The sequence below is a fragment of the Hoplias malabaricus genome, chromosome Y, assembly GCF_029633855.1.
Source record: "Hoplias malabaricus isolate fHopMal1 chromosome Y, fHopMal1.hap1, whole genome shotgun sequence".
NCBI lineage: Eukaryota > Metazoa > Chordata > Actinopteri > Characiformes > Erythrinidae > Hoplias > Hoplias malabaricus.
Window position 1 is genome coordinate 57234308 of NC_089820.1, and position 24382 is coordinate 57258689.

The following is a 24382-nucleotide window of genomic DNA, read 5'->3' on the forward strand; positions in this document are numbered from 1 at the left end:
TAGTGTCCGAGATAAAGCCAAAGTCTTTGAGAACTGTGTAACAGCAGGGCCACATGGAAAAGGCTGAAACTTAAAAAGAGGAGGAAGTTCATAGTACAAATAGCTGAATAAATCAAGGGTGTCATAATAAAAGGCGTGCCATCCAATCAGCTACAGATGTTTAAAAATAGACTTAGAAATGCAAAATAATCAGTGTTTTTGAATTATTGTTTACGTCCTCGTGTTATAGAGAAATAAAAAAGAAGAAGCTGTGTGAGATCTGTATCTTTGTCACCTCTGAGTATGACTCAGTGGAGGGGTTTTATCAGATAAAATGCCTGTGTATGAGAACAACTTTAAAAATATGATATTTCTAGAGAATGTTGTAAATTAGTTTATGGATTTGCACAGTGTGTAAACTGAAATTACTCACATTTATTTAAAAATATATTATATATACTCATTTCTAACATGAGGTCATTGTAGTTGTAAGTCCATTTGTCCACCAGAGGGCAATGTTTCATTATTCTCTGAAGCAGCTCGGCAAACCTGCTGAGTGTGCATAGCTACTGTAAACCCATTTTCATTTGATTATTTTAGAAAAAGTCCATGTATACAAACCAGTGTGTGTGTGTGTGTGTGTGTGTACAAAAATTGTACATCCAGTATACATTATGTGTACTCCATTCACAATCCTGGGCTACATGATGTAGCGTAGTTACCCCAAGTTCAGGCCACTTTAATCACAATATTGGAAATCTTAGCTAACTCTAAATAAATAGAAGTACTTTACTCACTCCAATCAACATTTTTCAGGAGTCAAATGTGTGTAGATTAATGTCCAAGACTTCCTTTACTTTGAAAGAAAATATGTTTTTAGATACAAACGCTTTTGTTTAAGTAGGTGCCAATACTGCTAAGATTATTAGCGCCCCCTAGCTTCGGCCACATCCCCTGCTTGTGACAGTCAAACGAGACCGTTGCTACCACATTCAGTGGTTTTGAGAGGTTCACAATGAGATAACGTTTGTCCTGTGTTGGTATCCGTACTCTACATGTAAGGGTTAAAATGGCGGTAGATGTTCCCCTCAGAGAAAAGGAAGCTAAGCTAACTTTTACACTGAGGGAAATATGTCGCGAAATGGAAATGTGTTGTTTTCCACATGCAGATTTGCACACAACTAATTACATCACTGTTAGAGATACTTAAATATTGTTTAGATGTGTGATTTCTTGCAAGACTGATGTTTAAATGCCCTACTAAGGCTTGATCTTACGTTTTATCGTTTTACCCAATGCGACTGGTGAAAAGAGAGAGCGGAACTGCACCATATACAGCAGTGGCCCGAATTGGGGGAAACACTGATAGTTATGATGTTATATATACACAATACAGCCATAACATTAAAAATTACCACTTATTATTATATTATTGTATTTATCCTCATTGCCCAGTAAACCCAGGTACGCTTTGGATTCACCGCGAACCTGCTCAGTGTGAAGTAATTACAGGTGAATGTATGAACTTCATTCATTCGTTCATTGTCTGTAACCCTTATCCAGTTCAGGGTTGCGGTGGGTCTGGAGCCTACCTGGAATCATTGGGCACAAGGCGGGAATACACCCTGGAGGGGGCGCCAGTCCTTCACAGTGCAACACACACACACACACTTACGGACACTTTTGAGTCGCCAATCCACCTAAACAACGGAGCACCTGGAGGAAACCCACACAGACACAGGGAAAACACACCACACTCCTCACAGACAGTCACCCGGAGGAAACCCACACAGACACAGGGAAAACACACCACACTCCTCACAGACAGTCACCCGGAGGAAACCCACGCTGACACAGGGAAAACACACCACACTCCTCAAAGACAGTCACCTGGAGGAAACCCACGCAGACACAGGGAGAACACACCACACTCCTCACAGACAGTCACCTGGAGGAAACCCACGCAGACACAGGGAGAAAACACCACACTCCTCACAGACAGTCACCCGGAGGAAACCCACGCTGACACAGGGAAAACACACCACACTCCTCAAAGACAGTCACCTGGAGGAAACCCACACAGACACAGGGAAAACACACCACACTCCTCACAGACAGTCACCCGGAGGAAACCCACGCTGACACAGGGAAAACACACCACACTCCTCAAAGACAGTCACCTGGAGGAAACCCACGCAGACACAGGGAGAACACACCACACTCCTCACAGACAGTCACCTGGAGGAAACCCACGCAGACACAGGGAGAAAACACCACACTCCTCACAGACAGTCACCCGGAGGAAACCCACGCTGACACAGGGAAAACACACCACACTCCTCAAAGACAGTCACCTGGAGGAAACCCACGCAGACACAGGGAGAACACACCACACTCCTCACAGACAGTCACCTGGAGGAAACCCACGCAGACACAGGGAGAACACACCACACTCCTCACAGACAGTCACCTGGAGGAAACCCACGCAGACACAGGGAGAACACACCACACTCCTCACAGACAGTCACCTGGAGGAAACCCACGCAGACACAGGGAGAAAACACCACACTCCACACAGACAGTCACCTGGAGGAAACCCACGCAGACACAGGGAGAACACACCACACTCCTCACAGACAGTCACCCGGAAGAAAACCACGCAGACACAGAGAGAACACACCAACTCCTCACAACCGGACAGTCACCCGGAGCAGGAATCAAACCCACAACCTCCAGGTCCCTGGAGCTGTGTGACTGCGACACAACCTGCTGCGCCACGGTGTCGCCCAATGTATGAACTTGCTACTCAATTTTCATTTATTTATTTAATTTTAAGTGCATGTCAGAACTAGCAGTTGCTAGGGTAACAACATAGTAACATCAAGGGGTCCATTTTGGAAACACCAACTATATCCTAGGAACCACCTGGGACCCCATAGCGCCTACCTAGAGCAACACTTACAACCTCCTGGATTTCCAAAGCAACCACCTGCTAGGCTTGGAACACTAGGTAAGATTTGATATTTTGGCTCATGGGTGCCCCCTACAGTGGCATAGTGTTATTCACTTTAACAGCACTGCCCTAAGGGCAAGTGGGCTTGGTTTGTATATCCACCTCCAAAAGTTAGAGTGCAGTTTCAGCAGTGCCGAGCCCAGAGAAACAATGACAGAGGCTCTGTTCTCCCTGTGACTGCTCAGTGGAGCGTCATAATGATTTTGAAATTGTGAAATTTTACAAAAATACATAACTGTGTTTGTTCTTTCCTTCTCGGCATATTTCTCTCATCTACTTCAGTAACACTGCATTAATTTGTTCAGGGGAGCCACCCTCCTCAGCTCCAGCTGATGAAACTCTATCCAGCAGTGACGCGCCCCTCTCCGCGGCGCGCTGTGGAATTGTGGGTAATGTAGTCCTTTGCCCATTACTACACCGAGGAAGGTAAATGGATTCCTCTAAGCCCAGGGACTACATTACCCATGATAGAGAAGTGTACTTTCACTTGGCTCGAGCTGATGAAAGGCGGATAGAGTGAGTGTGGGAGTGTGTGTGCGTGAGTGCCGCCTGTGCAGTGTGTTACACACACTCTGGAGGCTTGGCTTGTCTTGGCTCGGCTCGGTGCGCTGGACGCATCCCTGGAAAAGCAGAATAAGTCCTGAAGTGCAGTTGTTTTGTAGAGTATTAAAGCCTCAGTGATGTACAGACTACAGTCGGTAGCCACACGCTCGGTCATGGCCGCGGTGCTGGACCCGTGCCCCGCTCCAGTGGCGGTGGACCGGCGGCCGAACCGCGCCGTTCCCAGGCTCTCCCACGCCGGGGTGAAGCGCTCCAGCGCCGCCGCCGGAGCTCCGGCCGTGCGTAGCGGGAAGATCCGAGAGAGGAGCCTGAACATGGAGACCCTCAACCCGCAGGTCCGGGCGCTGGAGTATGCGGTCCGGGGACCCATCGTCATTAAAGCCGCGGAGATAGAGAGGAGTTTGCAGGAGGTGAGTAACAGTTACACCTGCGTCTTAATGCGGTATCTGTGGTGCAGGACTTCTCAGTTTAGCCGGATAACTTAAGCCTAAAGTCCACCCTGTCCCAGAACTGAGGGGTGTTTGGGTTTGGACAGTCCATTCTGCTGGATGTCTTAAAGAGACTCTCCTCTGTATGAGCTTGATTCTTAGGCTTAAGTTATCTGACTAACCTAGTGATAGTTGTCAGGAGAGTGTTTGAACAAGTGGTTATCCCTTTTGTCTCAGACTTTGGGTTTAAGGAAACCAAAGGAACATCTGTGAACAGTGACTGTGTGGTTGAAACATTCTGTAATGGGACGAATGACAAAACACTAACAGGCATTAAAGGATGCATCTGCAATTCTGGGGAACTGCAGTTCTCCCTGTTTTGTTTACGTTTAGAAGCTCCATATTTTTTAAGTGGGGGGAAAACCCTGAAGTGTAACTTGCCACCTTAATTACCACAGACACACAAGAATTGTATTAATTTTGTAGCATTTTCTGTCTGTGTACACTTTCATGGTCAATGTTACCCACCTATGCAGCTGGAATAAAGTTTGGAGGTCTCTCTACTGTTTGTCAGTTCTGTGTTTTTTATTTTTTTGCTTGTGTACTGACATTAGAGCTTCATAAACACATTAGACCAGTTTCCAGCACAAACTAGAGAGCAGCGAATGGTGAGGAAACATCTGAATTTAATGAAAAGTGTTTTTTGATTCCTATCCTGAATGTTGCCTTTAAGGATGTTCTAGATGTCATCAACTCATTTCCATTGTAATGTTTGTAAAGAATACACACAGCTGACCCTGTGAACTATTAACCTCTTCAACCCATAATGCCCAAATCCTCTGTTTTTACTCAGGGTGTGGGGGTCAGACACGCTTATAAAGTGTTTAACGTTCAAGGAGATGGTAAAGAAAGTGTCTAAACTGAGCAGAAAAGGCCTGGGTACGTTTTCTCTCTAGTGCTGTGTGATTTTAAGATCCTTCACGTTAATATATGGGGATTAGTGGCCGTACGAAAGCATGTGGGTGTGTGAATATGGCCTTTCCTTGTTTTATAAATATGTCTTTATATACGTTTGTGAGTGAGAGTCACACACACATTCCCTTGAGCCTAGTTTAATACCTACACATTTCAACAAGACAGATCTGACCTGAACTGACCTGGAGTCAGACCTGGAGCTTCAGGAGGAGCTGGGCTGGTCATCTGGGTACACAGTGGTGAGAGACCGACGACAGGGCGAACAAGAAAGAAATTGTTGATGCGCTGACCTACATCCAGCAACACTTATCAAAACAAGCCAATGAAGCGACTGACGCTGACAGGACGAAAGTTTCACTTCTCGCTGTAGAGTGGGTTTTTACCCGGGAGGCTTCAGTGGGAGCAGATAATGGGGCAGAAATGTGACCTCACAATAGCTAGAGACTTGGTGCTGCAGAGTGTCCATCACAATATTTCGTTTTTCCAAGGTTTGTGGACGAAAGGCTTAGACGGGATATGAAAAAAGAGCCACATTGCCACGCACACGTAATAATTCAACATTTAATCGATTTTAGAACAAGTCTATTCTCTCAAATAAGGCATTTTCATTGTTTTAAACGTTGAAGTGTTAAACAGATATTCAGTTTTGAAAGCATGCCCCTCGAGCTTTTCTCTCTGCGATCATTCTGACAGATGGTAATACTGTACAGGAAGTGTAGGGGGCGATATGGCTTCTGTTTAGCTGAAAGGAGAAGTTGCTTCTCGCTTATTTGATGAATAAATGTTTCATTTACAGTTCTACAGCCTTCCCCTGAATTCCCAGTGTATGAACTTCCCTGTGTGCTTTCAGAGAAAGAATTACTTTCCGCTCTGTTTACATTTATCTGTCGTGACGCAAATAATGGAAAAGTTACTTGAGGACAGCAACGATTGAAAAGGTTTTAAAGGTTCAAGCAGAAGCCCTCAGGGCAAGTCTTGAGCTGACACACACACACACACACACACACACACACACAGACTGTGACTGTGTTCATTGGTAATTGCTAGATTTCTTCTAACCAAGAGATAAATAATATCACTGGTTAAGGAAACATGGTTGAGTCACCTGATTGGTTAAAGTCTGCCGAGCCCTTTTGGCAAGAGAAGTGGTAGCAGCTCAGCGTGTTTCACAGACGACTGATAAAGCTTACATTTACTTTATCAAAGACTTAACCATATTAATAATCATAATAACTAATGTTACTTTGAAATAGCTGAAGCAGGGACGTTTTCCAGCCTGCTGCCTGTGAACTGAAGGCACCCAGAACTCATCTGAAGTAAATTTCCTGGTGGATTCCAGTGACTATCAAGTGTTTCTTCATAGCAAAGTTGCTGCTGTTGTGTATACTCCATTGTTGCTACACCTTGGGCAGTATGTCGACCTGGGGAATAAGAACAGGAGTTATGAGATTGGATATTAATATTATAGCCTGGTGTTTGAATTCTGAGCAGTTGAATGTCCAATAACACATCAGATTTTCAAAGGAGTGTTGTCTTATTTAGATTTTACTCATGGGACAATGCTGTCTCTAAATCTTTACAAATATATAAACCCCTAAAGGGAACGTCCAGGGTGAAGAGTCGTCGTTCAGACGCTAAAAGGTTAAATCTACACCGCACGGACATTTAACTGTAAATCTACATCCAAAATAAAATATTAAAATGCAACACTGGGATTTCTTTGCTCTTATGATTTCTGTTCCTTGAATTTCCTCTAAAATGTTGTGGATAAAACTGCAGTATGATGTTCTCTGGCAGCTCCTGTCAATGGGGATTCATTTATACACCGCAAAGAGGAGATTGGTTTATTTTTGTATTCGGTAAGTTATCCTAGCGCCGTGAAGACGTTTCGAGTTACTGTTTATTTCACTGAGCTCTGAATGTGAAGGCAGTTAAAATGTATTTGAGTCGACTTGCAGTAAGTGGAAGGTTCTGAAAGACACTTCGGATATAAAATAAATGCTTTTGTGTTGTGGGATAATAACAGCACCTGCTGTCTGTGTGTGTTTAGAGTGCTATGAATACGCAGTGGCTCCTCAGGACAGGTTTTGGGTGATGTGTGTAATTTGAGTGAAGCCTGTAATTTGTGCGCAACAAAACTGTTTACAAGACGATTCCAGACCACTGTGACGTTAAGTGAGTGGTTTAGCGTTCTCAGTTAATGGGTTTAAGGCATTCAAGTTAAGACTGAGGACAATGCAGATACATTAAAGAGAACTCAAGGTGTTTCTCAGAGTTCTTATATTTTCTATACAGACTTGATTACAGGCACAAGCTAAGGAGCTGTGTGGTAAGTGAAGGGTTAATTGGATACGTGTTTGCTGATGATTCTCTCTGTATTTTCTAACAGGGAGATAAAAAGCCCTTCACTGAGGTCATCAAAGCCAACATCGGGGATGCCCACGCCATGGGACAGCAACCAATCACGTTCCTCCGACAGGTCAGTGAGGGGTGTGGCAGGGTGGGTGTGTTTGTTCTGGAAACTTGGGGACAATGAGGACAACGATGTGCTTTGCGCTTTCTCCAGTCCAAAAACACACGTTGGTAGGTGGATTGGCGACTTAAAAATGTCCGTAGGTGTGAGCGAGTGTGTGTCGCCCTGTGAAGGACATGCGCCTCCTCCAGGGTGTGTTCCCACCTTGTGCCCAGTGATTCCGGGTAGACTCCAGACCCACCGCGGCCCTGAACTGGATAAGGGTTACAGACAATGAATGAATGAATTATGATTTTTAATTATGGAAATTTATGGTTTTTGATTTTTAATTTAAATACTGAACCCAATAAAGAACAAATACACTTTCAAGAAATTTCAGACACAGGTTAAAATATTTGTGCTTGAAAGTCCAGATTGAAGCACACTTTATCCCAGATGAAGGTCGCAGGCCGCCGTTTCCCAGATAACTTTAACTCTACTCTCAAACTCTAATTTATTTGTTTATCTGATAAAACACGAGGGGACAGTGGAGTCTACAACTGTCTCTAAAATTCAGTTTCAACCCTCGCAGCAAGAGATGGGCCAGTAGTTTGTGGAAGAAGATGAAAGACAAAAAAAACCCAGTTGTGTTGCACAGATCTTTAACAGCTGTTCGTATTCAGTTTGATCTTTTTCATCGCTGCCTAATGCTGCTAAATCAGCCTCGGCCATCACCTGTTAACTGTGTGAAAAACCTAGAATTGGATACCAACCCTAACCCTAGTCTCAACCTCAGACGCTCCGCCCACAAGGAGGCGGAGAGTCTGATACCTTCAGCCTGTTAATCTGCATTCTATCAGCTGCATTTGGATTGGCTCTCTGTACATTTGCATATCCGCATTTCCATGTATGGTTTTGTACTGGCTCTGGTATTGGTCCAACGTGAATCAAACACTGCCGCCTCCTACGCGTCATGCCAAAAATAGCACACGTGTGATTGGTCGTATTCCTTTTCCTACAGTAGTAGACGGTGCTTGGCCACGTTAAGTATCAGATTCTCCTGAGAGAGACTGTCAATGCGAGACTGTCCTATCCATAACAACTTTGAGAAGCTTTTCGTTTATTTTCTTCTAGAGCTGGAAAAATATACATACATTTATTTAAGAATTATTCTTGTTAGATATTAAATGTGTTGTATATTTGTAGTTCATTATTGTAAGTTTTAAAACATGGCACTAAGTGTTAAATCAGTGTTCTTGCGTTTCTCACCTCGCCAATTTCTACCCTGTTCCTTTTGTCCGATAAGAGCCTGTTGATGTTATTCTAGCTACAGTGTGATATGCCCCAGAACGAAGAGGCCTTTGTTGATGCTGATGTGGACAGTGCACATTCCTGTTGAAGATGACCCTTTTGTAATTACAGTTTGTGTGGTCAGCTTTGCCACAAAGTGTTGATCTAGGCTTTCGCTGACAGAACAAAAGACTTCACTGGATGAACTCTGTCTCTGTGCCTGTTTTATCTGGTGCAGTTCACGTGGAAATAAATATTCCAGACAGGCCCCAGTTTCCTCCCGTTAAACTTGTGATTAGAATCAAGAGAAGGAGTTCAGATGATGCTCTGGGAAAGCGTTTCTCAGCCCGGGTCCTGAAGGCCAAGTCCTTTCAGAGTCCAGTGAGAGTGATAAAGCAGGGAAACCACTATAAGGGCGTGTTCACACTTGAGCCGAATGTTCGAGTTCACACCCAGGACTGATTCTGCTCTCCTTTGAGCAACTCCACACATCTACATTTGGCAGGAAGAAACTTCGATTTGCTGCTTTTTATTACTTGGATACATTTCCTCAAGCGGTGAGCAACAGCACTTTTGGGAAGCAGAGCGTTTCACCTGTAAACAAAGAGGTGTTCTCGTGAGAACATGAAAGCCATTGTGAGACGTGGCTCAATATTCTCAGTCCATGTTCAAAAGTGCTCTGGACCATTCCTGGGCTCACAACAGCTTTCATACTTGACCAAGGAGTGGGCAGCCGTGGCCTAATGGTTAGAGAAGAGGGCTTAGGGCTGAAAGATCATTGGTTTGATTCCCACGAGCGGCAGGAAAATTGGGGGCGGTGGGAGAGAAGGAACAGCACTGTCCTCCTCCTCAATCCACGGCTCAGGGGCCCTTGAGCAAGGCACCGAACCCACAACTGCTCCCCGGGCTCCAGGGATGTCTGCCCCCCATGTTTGTGGTTGCCAGATCCACTGACTAGTTTTCTTGAGTCCTAACTAGGGCTGTGCCGTATTGTATCGTGTGCAATAATATCGCAGTTTTTTTTTAAACATTATCGTGATATTCTGACTTGCTCACATAATGACGTCATGCGTTTACATGTAATACAGCATACATATAAATATATAAATATCAATAAATTTTTTTAAACACTGTCAGAATCTTAGTGTTGGTTATGGATTAAAAGTTACGGTTGTTTACAAAATAAGCAAATGTTTATACATTTAATTGTTTCTTCTGAATGTTTGAAATTGCTACATTTGCACTAAAATTTAATTTAAATAAAAGATATATTATCAATTTAATGTAATTAATACTAATATAACATTTTGTTATAATAGTGTTTTCTTTAAATAACAATAATTTTCAGTTTTTTTTTTTTTTTTTTTTTTTTTTCATATCGCCACGAATATCGTTATCGCCAAAATACCCTGAAATATCGTGATATTATTTTAGGGCCGTATCGCCCGCCCCTAATCCTAACTCCTGAGTCTGAGTAGGGAGGATTTATCAGTTTATCATTCGTAGTGGACAGTTGTTATTTAGCTGGCTTACTGAACTTCTGCTTAGTTGAATATCCCCTGGTTGTTTAAGGTCATTAGGAGTGATATCCAGTGTACGTTAATGGCCCCATGAGATCATAAACTCTCATGATCTCTGGCCAAGGGAAAAGAAGGACCTGAAAAGACAAACGGCACGGTTTCTCACGCACTCACTCAAGTTCAAATTCACAAAGAGGCTGTTGTGCATCAGTGACACCTTACATCAATGTTAATGCATTTAATGAAAAGTTTAGTAAAGCATCCTAGTTTCCACTGTCACTGTCGTATACATCTCATCTCCTCCTGTAAGTCGACTACTGGATGTGGAGAATGAAAACTGTGACTGCGTATGTGCTGTAGACGTTCAATTAAATAAAACGGATAGTGATTATTGGCATCGCTTTGAATTAAGACTGCATTTAAATATCTGTTTATTACATGGTTATTAATTATGTTTTAAACACATTAATAATAATAATAATACTCAATACAGGAATAGGAAGCACGTCAGTGACCTCTCGTGTCTAATACAAAGTGTCAGAGAACTTATAGAAAATGTCGAGGTAAAGAATAAACTCAGACCTGAGAATGAGAGCCATTTCACAGGTTATGTTTAATGTATAAAAAGAAAACACACTATGTAAGTGTTATTTGATTCATCAATAATGTGCTGGAGCTGAGGGACTGAATGCTGACTGATGGAGAAGATGAAGTGAGTGTCCAGAGATCTGAGGGTTAACTGTGGAGATTGGTGTGGGTTCACTATTTGGCAAAAAAAAACAGGTCACTGTTGCCCTTTCTTTGTGTGTTATAACTGATTATTAACTAGACTTTTAATATCTATTTAATAACCACTAAAAAACAGACTGTAAACACTATATAAACCTTCATTTATTCTTATTCTAAAGTGGTTCCATGACGCATTTTGTGCTGGAAATGGTCATTTTATTTCATACCGTTTTCCCTGAAAGTTGATGGAAACGAAACTGTTGGTGGTAGTGTTACTGAAGGTGTATGGTATTGTGATGTACTGTGTTATTAGAGGTGTTTACTGTACTGTGTCCTGAGTATTGAAGGTGTTTACTCTACTGTCTGCAGGTGGTGGCTCTCTGCACTTTCCCTGAGCTAATGGACAGTCCCAGTTTTCCAGATGACGCCAAATGGAGAGCACGGCGCATCCTGCAGGGCTGCAGTGGACAGAGCCTTGGTGTGTGTGTGTGTGTGTGTGTATGTCATCTGTGTCAGTGTTGAGAGTTTGATAGTCTAGTTTTCCGCATTTCACCAAAACCATGAATCTCCAAAATAGCAATTTTATAAAAGAATATGTTCGTGTAAAATTACTAAACCATCGCTGTCCAATTAAAAACACCTCTCCAAAAAGCTAACTTTTCAGAAACAGGAGAAGACTATTTCTCAGAGGGTAACAGTAAAAATGGACGTGTGTTTTTTAAACAGTAAATATTCATAAACACAGATCCATGTCCACCTCCGTGTGACCACAGCCCTGCAGCGTATTCTCCTCCAACACCGACCCCCGCTGTGAATCAGTGTCTCAGCGAAAGCAGAGTGTATCATCACTGAACTACATCCACATCACCGTGTTTAACCCTTACTGTGATTCATTATAGTCACGCTGCTCTAAAATCTCACGTGAGTAAACGTGAGATCAGCCGTTAACTTTAGCGCAGACACTCGGACAGCGCCGGGAGAACGGGGGAGGGGGGAGATACGTGGTTTTGACTGACAGGCGAGAGACTGATTAAAGAAACGGTGTGATTTTTCAGCTTTTCGTTGGTCATTGTGATGTCAGCTGCTGGGAACAGACGGAGATTAACACCCACCTTTAACACGTGTAAAAAAGTGAAAACTGTTGAAAATGGAGGTGTTTTTAATCAAGGACTGTCCTTGTCCTTGGTGTTTAGCTGAGTGTAACCACAGTGGAGTCGGGTGGCAGAGTGTCTGAGGTCTCAGGAAATGGATACAGAAACAGTAGATAAAGACCAACTGCTCCAGCTCGGTCAGGGTCAGAGAGAGTTTTGTAGCAGTAAGTGTTTTACATTCTCTTCCTCTTGCTGACGTTCCTCTTCGCTCTCAGGGTCATACAGTGCGAGTCAGGGGGTGGACTGTATCCGGCAGGACGTCGCTGCACACATCGAGGCGAGAGACCAGGGAGTGCCGTCCAACTGGGAGAACATCTTCCTCACTACTGGAGCCAGCGATGGCATTATGGTACAAAGCTTTTGTTGTTGTGGTTGATATTGTTTTTTGAATTTCACAGCAGTTCTCCTGAATAAACACGATGTTGATTTTTCATAACCACGAGAAATGCATTGTTTCAAAGAAGGGTTTACCAGTGGTCAGGTACACGCCCTTAAAAAAAATCTGCAAACAGAGTCCCGGCATGTGCATGTTCATGCTGTGCAGAGTGAAATAAATCAGTAGAATGAAAGCTCCTTGCCTCCTGTCGCTGTAGAAATGATGCACAAGGAATCTGTCCTTTTGGAGGCGCTGTTTGTTTCTGTGTGAGTAAGGGAGCTTATTCAAGGTGTGGTTTGGACTGCCAGCAGCATCAGCATTTATTATTAAGTCCAAGACACAGCCTCTGGGTGTCTCGAACTGTACAGGTGTTTCAAACCCTTAACTCTGTAACTAGGAAGGAAGCATTAATGAAGGATAATGTCCTGTGGCGTACTGTAAAGATACAGCTTTGTGTCGTTTCTCAGAGCATGCTGCGGCTCCTGGTGTCTGGAGAAGGACGCTCTCGCACCGGAGTGATGATCCCTATCCCTCAGTATCCGCTCTACTCCGCCGCCATCGCAGAGATGGGAGCTGTGCAGGTCAATTATTATCTGGATGAGGACAACTGCTGGGCTTTAGATGTTAATGAGCTTCACAGAGCTTATCAGGCAGCAAAACAACACTGTCAACCCAGAGTGCTCTGCATCATCAACCCTGGAAACCCCACAGGTACCAGAGCACCTTTCAGACCGGATGCTAACAGTAACTAAGCAGACACTAACGTATCTTAAAGGCAGTGTGTGCACATGTTCTTCAGAGGTGTGGCACAGGTACAGGACGCAGGAAAGAACAGTGTTAAAGCAGCACTAGGTAGTATTTCTAACTTAAATCACTGAGATGGATTACTAACCAGTAAAACAGACTCTGTCGTCGCTTGTCCATGCTCAGCACTGCAGAAACTGCACTATGTGACTCTGAAGATGGGCAGAAGGCCAGCTCCCTGTCACTGTAAATGTGATTTACCCTCTGCAAGGAGTCCAGGAGCAAATATACCAACGCTTACCTAGTGCTGCTTTAAACCACGTCCTTTTTTTATTTACAGCATCTCGTATGTGGAATGAATATCAAATGAGCTGTGTGTGAGGCTGGAGATTGTAACCGGGATATTTCCCCTCTGCTCTGTGAAGGGTGTCAGTGTGAGTTATGTCCAGGTTTGATCCTCTCCCTGTCCCTCTGTAAATTCTCATCAGGTCAAGTCCAGAGTAATAAGTGTATAGAAGACGTGCTGCACTTTGCCTACGAGGAGAACCTGTTTGTGATGGCGGATGAGGTAATTTCCATCACCTCTTACAGGTTTACAGTAAGTGACAAAGAAGATAAAGCACCCCCTGTTTAATGTCCATCCACCAGGAGCTTTGTTTTCTTCCCTCACCCTTGACTGTGAACCTTTTTAGGCCTGACACTGTTTAATAAACTGTTTGCCTGAGGCCTGGTGTACGCTCTTATCCAGACTGAAGGGTTGGACAGCCGGGAGCTAGATCTTCTCCAGCCACTTGCGTAACTTTGGCCTCGCGTTTGAACGAAAAACCAGATGACTGCTGCGTGACGGCGGGTGTCATCACTGTCAGGACTTAAGCTTTGGAAACTTCACAGGGACACTGTAGAGACGCATGCTGTTTCTGTTCAGAGTCGTCTCGGATCCTTTTATCTTCGGGAATTAACTATAATATAAGTATAAAAATATACTGATTAAACAGTATTTAAAAATGAATCAGTAAAATACATCTGCTTTTCACAACATTTTCAAATGTGACCTGAGTGACCTGTACTTTCCAGCTCTTCTGGCTTTGAGTCGTAACGTGCAGCAGATGTGTGAATTCTCCTCATTTTTCAAACCATTTCCTGCATTTTCAAACCCTCTCAGATCTGTGTCTGCAGTTGGAGGAGGGTGAATGTAGGCTGTGAACCAAAGAGAGACTCTTTTCTGGTCGAAAGGGAAAGATTGACCACACTGATGTTACGGCTGAAAGATAATCACTGATAGAAATTAGTGAAGTTTAAAAATCACTCAGAAAGGTTTAGTTCTAGTCTACGTTTATTAAGAACGATGTAATAACGGGTTTTAAATGGAGTTATCTTCTGTAGCAGAGTTAAGATGTAGACGTCTACGTTGGAGGCCATTTGTAGAAAATGTGCTTTTTAAGTCAGTCATTTATAGATTAGAAACATTAGTTTATGTTCTTTAGCCACAAAACCAGTATTTTTTTTTAATTATTATAAGTATTTATATTCGATTTACCTCAACAATGGACAGAAAGTGCCCTTCCTGCAGCGACTAAAACACTTCTACCTTCATCAGTTTTAAAATAATTGAATACAGGGGTTCCTCGACTTACGACGTTGATCCGTTCCTTCGTCGCGTCGTAAACCGATTTTCGGTGTAAGTCGGAACATACGCACATACTGTACGTAAATAACACACTGTAAGCACTTATCCTATCCTCACACCTATCCTCCTCGGTCCCGAGCAGCGTAACCGTGTATTCTTCCGCCGCGCCGCGCACACCACACATGAAGTTCACGTTACGACGTTTATGACACAAAACCACTTAAGTCGAAACAAGGCTTTATACAGTAAATGGGAGATGTGTCGTAACCACGAAACATCGTAACTCTGGGTTGACGTAACCCGAGGACCTCCTGTATAGAGGCATTTTTAAATGTTATTTTTAACACTTTTCGTTATTTTTATTCTTGTTTCTTGTTTTAAGGACATTTGAAATGTTGTTTTATTTAGGGCTGTGTCAAATGGTTTGCAATAATATCATAATTTTTTTAAATAATTTTTCGTGGTGATATTCTGACTTGTTTACGTAGTGACGCCATGCGTTTAACGGTAATACGGCGTACTGTCTTTACATGAGTCATTTGACAAAGTGAAGTACGGTGTAAAGTGGCTCTGAGGTGGAAGGGTTTGCTCCAAAAAAAAAGGGAAGTGACAGAATATCAGATGTACAATAATCCATGGTATTATTATTACATATCTTTAATTTATTTAAATTTACTTTTTATCTTACTTTAATATATTTATTTTAATAAAATTAATACTAATTTTACATTTTTTTTTTGCAATAGCTTGTTCTTGAAATTAATAAAAGTATTTTTCAGCGTTTTGTTCGTATCGTCAAGAATATCGTTATCGCCAAAACTCTGAAATATTGTGATAGTCCTTTAGGGCCGTATCGCCCGCCCCTGGTTTTAGTTTGTTTCTTATCCTCTTTAACTCGGGTCTAATTTGGATTTTATTTTATTTTACTATTAATGTGTTTGATATTTATTTATTATTTTTTTTAATAGAAGGTCTTTGTAAGTGTCACTTATTTATGATGTTTATAGTATTAGTTTTACAGGGTATTGGGTGCATTAACCCCTGTTATTCTGGTCTTCTGCAGGTCTATCAGGAGAACATTTATGCTCAGGACTGTGAGTTCCACTCCTTTAAGAAGGTCCTGTATGAGATGGGTCCCGAGTACTTCACCAGCGTAGAGCTGGCCTCGTTCCACTCCACTTCCAAAGGTTACACTGGAGAGTGAGTCCAGCTGAGTCAGCTCCGCACTACAATTTCACCTACTCTCACCCCCACGACTCTGCTTTCACCGTCACCTCCTCCCTGCTCACCCTTACAGCCTCAAAACAACCTCGTTCTGGACACAGATTAACCCTTTAAACTGCTCCAGCTAAAAGTCTAGTAGCTACAATCACTTGCAGTATTCACTGAGTGCTTTACAGTGGTTTCCAAACCATTCCTAGGAGTTTCTGAATGATTTCTGGTAGTTGTTAAATAATTATTGGAATCATTGATCAATCAATGAATAACTGAAGGTAATAAATAGACCATTTGTAGTAGTTCCTGAAAAATTCATAATGGTTATTCAGTGATTCTTCTGAAGTATTGATTCACTCAGTGAATAATAGAAACAACTCCAGGTAGGTGCTAAATGATTTAAAGTAGATGGTAAGTCTTAGACTAATCACAGTAATCAGTAACTGAATGAGTTCAGTGAGGATTAATGTTTTTCAGGTCAGTTGTGGCACACACTGGAGTGTTTTCAGAGTCTGAGAGGAAGCCGTGTTCCTGGGGGTGAAACATTTCACTCAGATCAGGTTCACATGAGCAGATGAGACGAGGTCATGCGCAATTCCTGCGACAAATCGCTGACAAACTGGAATAACACCAGCGCGTCCCGGTCAGAAAAACAAGACCCAGAAGTTCTAACACTGTACAAACATGCAGCTCAGAATATAAACACCTAATAATAAACATAAAGGCCTGAGTTAGAGCAGGGCTCTACAGGGGTTAAGCTTGTACTTATTATTTAATCTGTTTGGTTAAAATTGAAAAAGGTCGATTATATAAGTGCCCTCCCCCCCCCCAAAAGGGAGTGCTCCCTTCTCCACAGCTCTGGCTTTTAACCAAACGTCTGTGACCTGCTTTGGTCCAAACCCCACGAGCCCCACAGCAGTGTTCTCCCCCTGTGTAAACAGCTATTAGTTTTTATAAGAAGGGGTAGAGTTGCTGGAAGCTGATTGCGACAATGTCCAGAGTTTACAGTGATACCTGATTAAACCTGATTAAAGTTTATAACGAACAGGTGGTTGTTTTGAACAGATGTCAGTTTTAAATAACACACTCCCACACGTTCCTTCAATTTTGCTGTTTGGTGAAATCATGTTTGGTTTTATGTAGTAAATAAAATGATAGGAAAAGGTTAAATTTACATTAGCGCAGAGGGTCTAGTGGAAAAACTAGATGTGCGTTTCAGACGTGTATAAAAACATGATCTTGGCTGGTGAGATGCATTTAAAGGTCATTTTCTGTCGTCTGGAAATGAGAGCTGACACAAAGCTGTGCTCCTCAGGTGTGGCTTCAGAGGAGGTTATATGGAGATCATTAACCTCGACCCGGAGGTAAAGGCCCAGCTGGTGAAGCTGCTGTCTGTCAGACTGTGTCCTCCAGTGGCTGGGCAGGCCGCTATGGATGTGATTGTGAATCCTCCACAGACGGATGAACCCTCGTTCGCTCAGTTCCACAAGGTCAGAACCGCAAAGAGAACGAGCTGCTTACATTACTGTTCCCAGCCGTCGGCAGACAGCGCTATCCACAGTGACTAATCTCACAGATGTAACTGCACGAGGACACACACTGCTATAGTGTTTCGTGCCTGAGCTGGGAATTGAACCCATTAACACACAACCTGTTGTAAATATTTCAGAGAAAAGGAGTTGAGAGATGGATTCATTTTAAAAACCTGTGCTAATACAATTTACATATCTACTTTAATAGTTTAAGTATTTGATGAGTGTTGATCTTCTGTGTTTTAACGTGCCGTACGTGCTGTGTTTAGGAGAAGGCCTCTGTGCTGAATGCTCTGGCAGATAAAGCCAAGCTGACAGAGGAGATCCTCAGCTCTGTGCCTGGAATCAAGTGTAATCCTGTCCAGGGAGCGATGTACGCCTTCCCCCGGATCTTCATCCCCCACAGAGCCGTAGAAGAGGCCAAGGTACGTCCTGGTGATGATCTAAACTAGGTCTTAGTACCTTTCTAAAGGAGGTATTTCTTAGCCTTCAACAAGTCTTCTTAATAGTGAACTTATCCTGTGCGTCCCTTACACACTGAAGCTCCCTGTACGTTTTTTGGGCTCTGTCCCATGTCTTATCTGAACAACCTCTTAAAAGTGCACACTTTTGTAACATCCTTGGAGCGTCAACAACAAGAGTGAGTTTTTTAAAGGGATCCGAAGATTGACAACAGAATTGGGACACATCCCCTTTAAGTGTGTGTATTTTTTTAACCTCCTAAATGTGCTGTGTTCAGACTCATGATCTTCAAAAACATTTGTACTTAATTTTAACAACAAAACAAAAATTATCCAACTTCAGTTTGTTTTTCTCTAAAGAGAAATTCTCTCAGAGCCCCTTTGTTGGAGAAAATGTGAGAAATGGCTCAAACTAAGGCTTTGAACACTTCTAAATGACTATAATTAGAGGGGTAAGGTTTCAAAAGTGAGATAAGAGTCAGGGAAAGTAGGGCAGCACACTGTCCAGAATCTGGAAAATAGGTGTGTTCCCTTGCCCTGGGGGTTCATTAATGTTATTAATTCATACACTGCTTATTCCCAACGACGTGATCTGATTGGTTGAAAAGTTCGAAATGAAGTGTTTACACAACAGTCTTCAACTGATCACTGGTGTTTGTTTTTGCTGCTGTAGACCATTATTACTTTTCTACTTTAGTACTTTACTAGTAAAATACAGTCTGGTCTAACTCTGTAAAAGAATGACAACAAGCCAACGTCAATTACTTTTTTAAAATACAGTTTGAAGTTTGAGTGGAAAAACACTGACTCTTGTTTCTGTAAACGTCTGTCTGACATTTTCACTGCAAGACATCAGCATTTAAAGAAATCAAAGACGATTGATTTTGGGCCCTTAAACAAACAAACAAAAAAAACATGCATCTCCCAAAACAGTAACTTTACAGAAGGATAAAAACCTTCTTAACTTTCAGTGGAAGTGAAGGTAAAAAGGAGTGTTTCTATTGGTCGTTCGTCAGGAAAGTTTCACACCATGTGAAGAACAGCGGCTGACGTAGGAAACTAAAAATCAACATAAATGGAGAAACGTTTTTAACTGGACACTGTCGATATAATAATTGAATGCCTGGGAGTGTAAGGGGGTGTAATCTGAAGGTATTTTGACACTGACACAACGCACCATATTTAAAATGTCCCATTACAAACTCTGTACATTTACCAGTTAATGCAGGTTTAATTTCGTTTTTCATGATGACCTCACACCGCATTGACCCAATGTAAACTGTGTTACTCCCGTGGCTGTTTTTAGGCTCTGGGAATGCAGCCAGATATGTTCTACTGCCTCAGGCTCCTGGAGGAAAAGGGTATCTGTGTCGTCCCTGGCAGCGGCTTTGGACAGAAAGAAGGAACCTATCATTTCAGGTACAGCTTCCTCGAGTTGAGCAGTGCCCACGTACCCTGTAATAAAAGCCCAGTCAACATTTCTGTGGAAGGGTGTCTATGTTGGGTTGTGCTCCCTGCGCTGCAGAAACATCCTCTGCTTTTTGGGGGGGGTGTTAAGTCACGAGAGCACTACTGACATCTTGTGTCATGTACTCTCATGTCTCTGAGCTCTTCTCCTATTGGACAGGATTGATTTGGGGTTAAGTTACCTAGCTAAAGTGACTAATCCGGGTTTGTGGAGTACTCCCCTGAAGGAGAATGCATTAGGAGTGAGGTTGTTGTCCTAAAGGTAAGCGCAGGAGGAAAAGCACGTGAGCTGCATTCATCACATTCTCTACAGGGGGCCTCCAGGTCTCAGATTTCATGAACAACAACCCTGCTTCACACAACCTGACAAGTGAAACCCCACACTTCACACCAGGCCTCTACTGATTGTTGGTCGTGTGAAGAAGGAGCTGTTACACTGACCCCTAATTTAACCTGGTCCCACACTGTGGGGCAAAAACTGGTTCATTCAGGGTCTAGACATCAGTGTCTAACAAACAGTGAGACGCAGAGTGAGGGAAAGGAAGTAAAATCACTTTCATGAATATTGATTCTTATTTAATTTGATTCAAAAAGCTGTGTCTTATGGATTGGCGACTCAAAAGTGTCTGTAGGTGTGAATGTGTGAGTGTGTGTTGCCCTGTGAAGGACTGGCGCCCCCTCCAGGGTGTATTCCCGCCTTGCGCCCAATGATTCCAGGTAGGCTCTGGACCCACCGTGACCCTGAACTGGATAAGGGTTACAGATAATGAATGAAGGTGTGTCTTAAGCCAAGTCCTGTCTGTGGAAACTGGCTGTAGGTGTCACACCAACACACACACATTCAACACACACAGAAATGTTTGTTTGTCTTTACAAAGTAAAAGTAAAATACATTTAATAATAGTTTCCTTTCAGTAATCACTTTACTTCACCAAGTATGTTAGACATACAAGGAAACTGTGGTGAGTGCACACACACACACACACACACAAACACACACTCTATAAAATGTGCTTTAGAAACTATTATATAGAGGATATTACAGAGTCATAAAACAGATACTGCACAGCTGTGTAACAGAGGAGTGTTACGTGTTGAAATTCCTCCATTCCTTCATTTATTTACACACCTTCTTGACCATAGGCTGTTGCTATGAGGTAGTGGGTCACAGCACTGGCTTCGTGTCACACATAGGTTTACAGTTTCCAGATTGAGGAATGTAAATTGTACAGTCGCCTACCTCTGGAACATGACTGAAATTGAAGATGCTCTGGATGAAAGCACCTGCTAAATGTCTAAATTTAAGTGTATGTGTGTGTGTGTGTGTGTGTGTGTGTGTGTGTTCGTTCCTGTAGAATGACCATCCTACCGTCTACGGAGAAGCTGAAGGTGCTCCTGGAGAAAGTGCGAGATTTCCATATTAAGTTCCTGAAGGAATATTCGACTCTGGACGAGCAGCAGTGCCGAGTACAAGCCTGAGGAACCTGGACGTGCGAGAGATTAACACTTCATACAGTAACCACACGTTACAGCAGTGTTAAGTGATGTTTGTCGGGTGACGTCTTGTTTGTTTTTATTATTATTTTATTTTTTATTTAAATCTAATTTGTAAAAATGATACACAGAGTCGAAGGAGCTGTTCTGTTCTATTTGTGCCTTTTGTGAAACATCTTTTTAAAGATAAAAAGGGATGGGGTCAATTTCCAGTAGCATTCAACACTGAGGCTCACACGATTACAGCAGCGTCTTAAACCGGTCATTTTCTCTGATATTTCTCATTTTGAGATCATTGTTAGAGTGTTATACATTATTTTAACTATTTTTTGCCAAATATTTTAGTTTATTTCAGGGATATATCTTTGAAATAAGCAAAATTAGCTTCCTTTATAAAGTGATCATTTCACTTGATGTAGTTATTTAAGTCGTGTCTCACTCAGTGTCTTTGATGTGAAGCGCAATAGCACCCTCTTGTGGAGAAATGTCTAAATGAGTGTCAGAAATGGCGCCCCTTGTGGTGCAACTTCTGTGTCTGTTGAGTGTGTGTGAGTACGTTACAAACAAGTTCCATGAGGTGCTTCAAAGATTCAAAGGTGCGTCTAAAGATTAATAATAATATTGGTGTTCAAACAAGGATCTCAAAATGTGAAATATTATTTATAGATGAAATATAAACTGGAGTTAAGAGAATTTCAACTGTCAAGACTTTATTATTTTACAGTGTGGGTGGCGGAATGGGCTATTTTATTATTTTATTTTTTTCTTGTTCATACACAGTGTAAACACACAGAACCTAGCCATGAGTTTGTCTCCAAACTTCTTCAAAATGAGCATCATTGCATTTTGTTTTGTTTTTTAAACATGCTTCCTATTTTTTTTTACTCATGTTGTATTTTCTGTTTCGTAATTTTGCACATCACCAGAGAATTTGTTGAAGTGGCATTAATTCTGTGTAAATGCAAACAAGGTCTGTTTACTTTTAAATGTAAATGCTTTTCACTACGATGAAAGGTGTTTATTTAGAAGTCTTTATTTAGTGTAGTTTATTCTACAGCATTTTAGACACTTATCATAAGAGCGATTTCAAGAATGATGCCAGAATATTTCAAGAAAAATATCCCACCCCAATTTTCTGAAAATGAGGTGCCAGTATAAAGTTATATTTTATATAAAAACAACAATATTTCTGTAATAACCTCATATATAAAATGTCATTTATTCTGAAAAGTTTCTGAAAATATTCGCTAATTACGCTCTGGTGCTGACGTTTTATTTATTTGTGAAACACGTACAAAATTGTTTCACCAAAATCCAGTGTCCTTTCTTTTGTAACACGTGAAGAGTGCTGCCTTTCAGCTTTCGGCCAAATACTGAGACTTTTTCCAGAAAAGATGGCACTTTGTTCATGACTTCGAAAGTAGTTTTAACATCACTTTATTGTAGAAATATTGTTTTATTCTTGAACTATGTCTTCATTCTGAAAATCTATTTTTTAATGGTGTTCCTAAAATGCTGAGGTCATTATTTTAAAAGCTATGTGTTGATTTTTTTTATTTTTATTTTTTTTAAATAATAAATATAAGCTCATGTAGGGCCTCATTGCTTATCTCTCCTTTTTATTTTTATTTTTTATTATTACTATTATTATTTTTTTGAATTAACAACTGTAGATTGAAAATAGACAGTCCAATGCTAATGCTAGCTAAAGTAGCTACTGGTACAAGTTTACCACGAATGAATAAATGCAGTGTGTATGCTCGTTAGCACCATTAGCTTTATTTACCGAATTTACAACTGTACATAAATATTTACAACAGAAACTAATTTTCCTCATTTCTTAGTATTTCTGCTAAATATTTAGCTTTTACTAAATATTTACTTTAGCTTTTAACGCACAAGAATTTAACAAGAGTCCTCTTTCGCGAAGTGGATTTGAGGTTTACTAGAAAATTCTGACATCTTAAATTGCTGCTGTTTCACAGAATTTCGTTTTCAAACCTCTCCCTCATTAATGTGTTCATTCATAAAGAGATTTATGAAATGACCACCTCCCCATGGAGTCACTGTATTGTGCCAAATGGTTTCTTTTATAAAAATGCAAATTCTATTACTATCCTCATGTCATTCTGTTTACAATGTTTTGTTTATTAGGTTTTTTTTTTTTTTTTTGTATGAAATAAAGTAAAAAAAACAAAAAACAATTACACATGTTTGGGATGCTTTTTATTCTGAGATTTTTCCCCTATTTCCTTTTTCATGGGTCTAATGTGGTGTTTTGTTTAGTTTTTTGTTTAATTTTCTGATTGTTCTCTCTTTCAAAACGGACTCCAGCATTAATCGTGTCCTGTAAAGATTACGGAAATTTAAACACTAATTTTGTTTGTGATAAAAAGGAAGACTGTTATATGACCCTTCTTTGGGCTGTCCTTGCAAAAGCCATTGGATTAAAGGAAATGCAGTGATATCAATATATGACCTGTCTTTATTTATCCGTAGGGGTCAGTGTCGAGGGGGGCCTGTGTTTCTGATGCCAAAAGAAAAGAGTGGTATCTGAAGAGTTGAATGTCTCTTACAAATTCTCATCGAAAGTTATTTCACTAAACAGAGAAACTTAATCCTGTGGCTGAGAGGCACACACTGGAATCATTGGGCGCAAGGCAGGAACACACCCTGTAGGGGCGCCAGTCCTTGACAGGGCGACACACACTCACACCTACGGACACTTTTGAGTCACCAATCCACCTACCAATGTGTGTTTTTAGACTGTGGGAGGAAACCGGAGCACCCGGAGGAAACCCACGCAGACACAGGGAGAACACACCACACTCCTCACAGACAGTCACCCGGAGGAAACCCACGCAGACACAGGGAGAACACACCACACTCCTCTCAGACAGTCACCCGGAGGAAACCCACGCAGACACAGGGAGAACACACCACACTCCTCACAGACAGTCACCCGGAGGAAACCCACGCAGACACAGGGAGAACACACCACGCTCCTCACAGACAGTCACCCGGAGTCAATCAAGTGTGTTACATCGGAAAACACGCTCCAAGACGCTAAAATATACATTTAATTTCATCACAGAGTGGAAAAACCGCTCATAAGTGGGATTTAGCTGCTAATTGTTTTCCATGGCAACAGCAAAGTCACGCCGTTGCTAGGATACCGACACTACTGGTTGTGTTTAGTGCCATCTGGTGGTCGTTTGCACTCCAGGGCAAAGTAAATGGAAAAATAATGAAATAGAAACACGTTTTGGCCTCTTGAAAAATATTCAGGCATTTTTTAAACTTACAATAACGAACAAACATCATCAGTCATAGCCAAGTCAGCACCTGGAGAGGCCAGGCTGGGTCCA

General features: G+C 41.8%; 1 protein-coding gene across 1 annotated transcript; it reads left to right on the forward strand.

The window, feature by feature from the left end:
- Positions 1 to 2909: 2909 nt before the first annotated feature.
- Positions 2910 to 23470, forward strand: LOC136678182 (alanine aminotransferase 2-like). The gene is made up of 12 exons (XM_066656112.1): positions 2910 to 2989; positions 3655 to 3963; positions 7346 to 7435; positions 11317 to 11425; positions 12314 to 12447; positions 12942 to 13185; positions 13707 to 13786; positions 15909 to 16045; positions 17376 to 17550; positions 17862 to 18017; positions 19360 to 19472; positions 20876 to 23470. The coding sequence occupies exons 2-12, from the start codon at positions 3673 to 3675 to the stop codon at positions 20997 to 20999; spliced, it is 1653 nt and encodes a 550-aa protein (XP_066512209.1). The 5' UTR covers positions 2910 to 2989; positions 3655 to 3672; the 3' UTR covers positions 21000 to 23470.
- Positions 23471 to 24382: the final 912 nt, after the last annotated feature.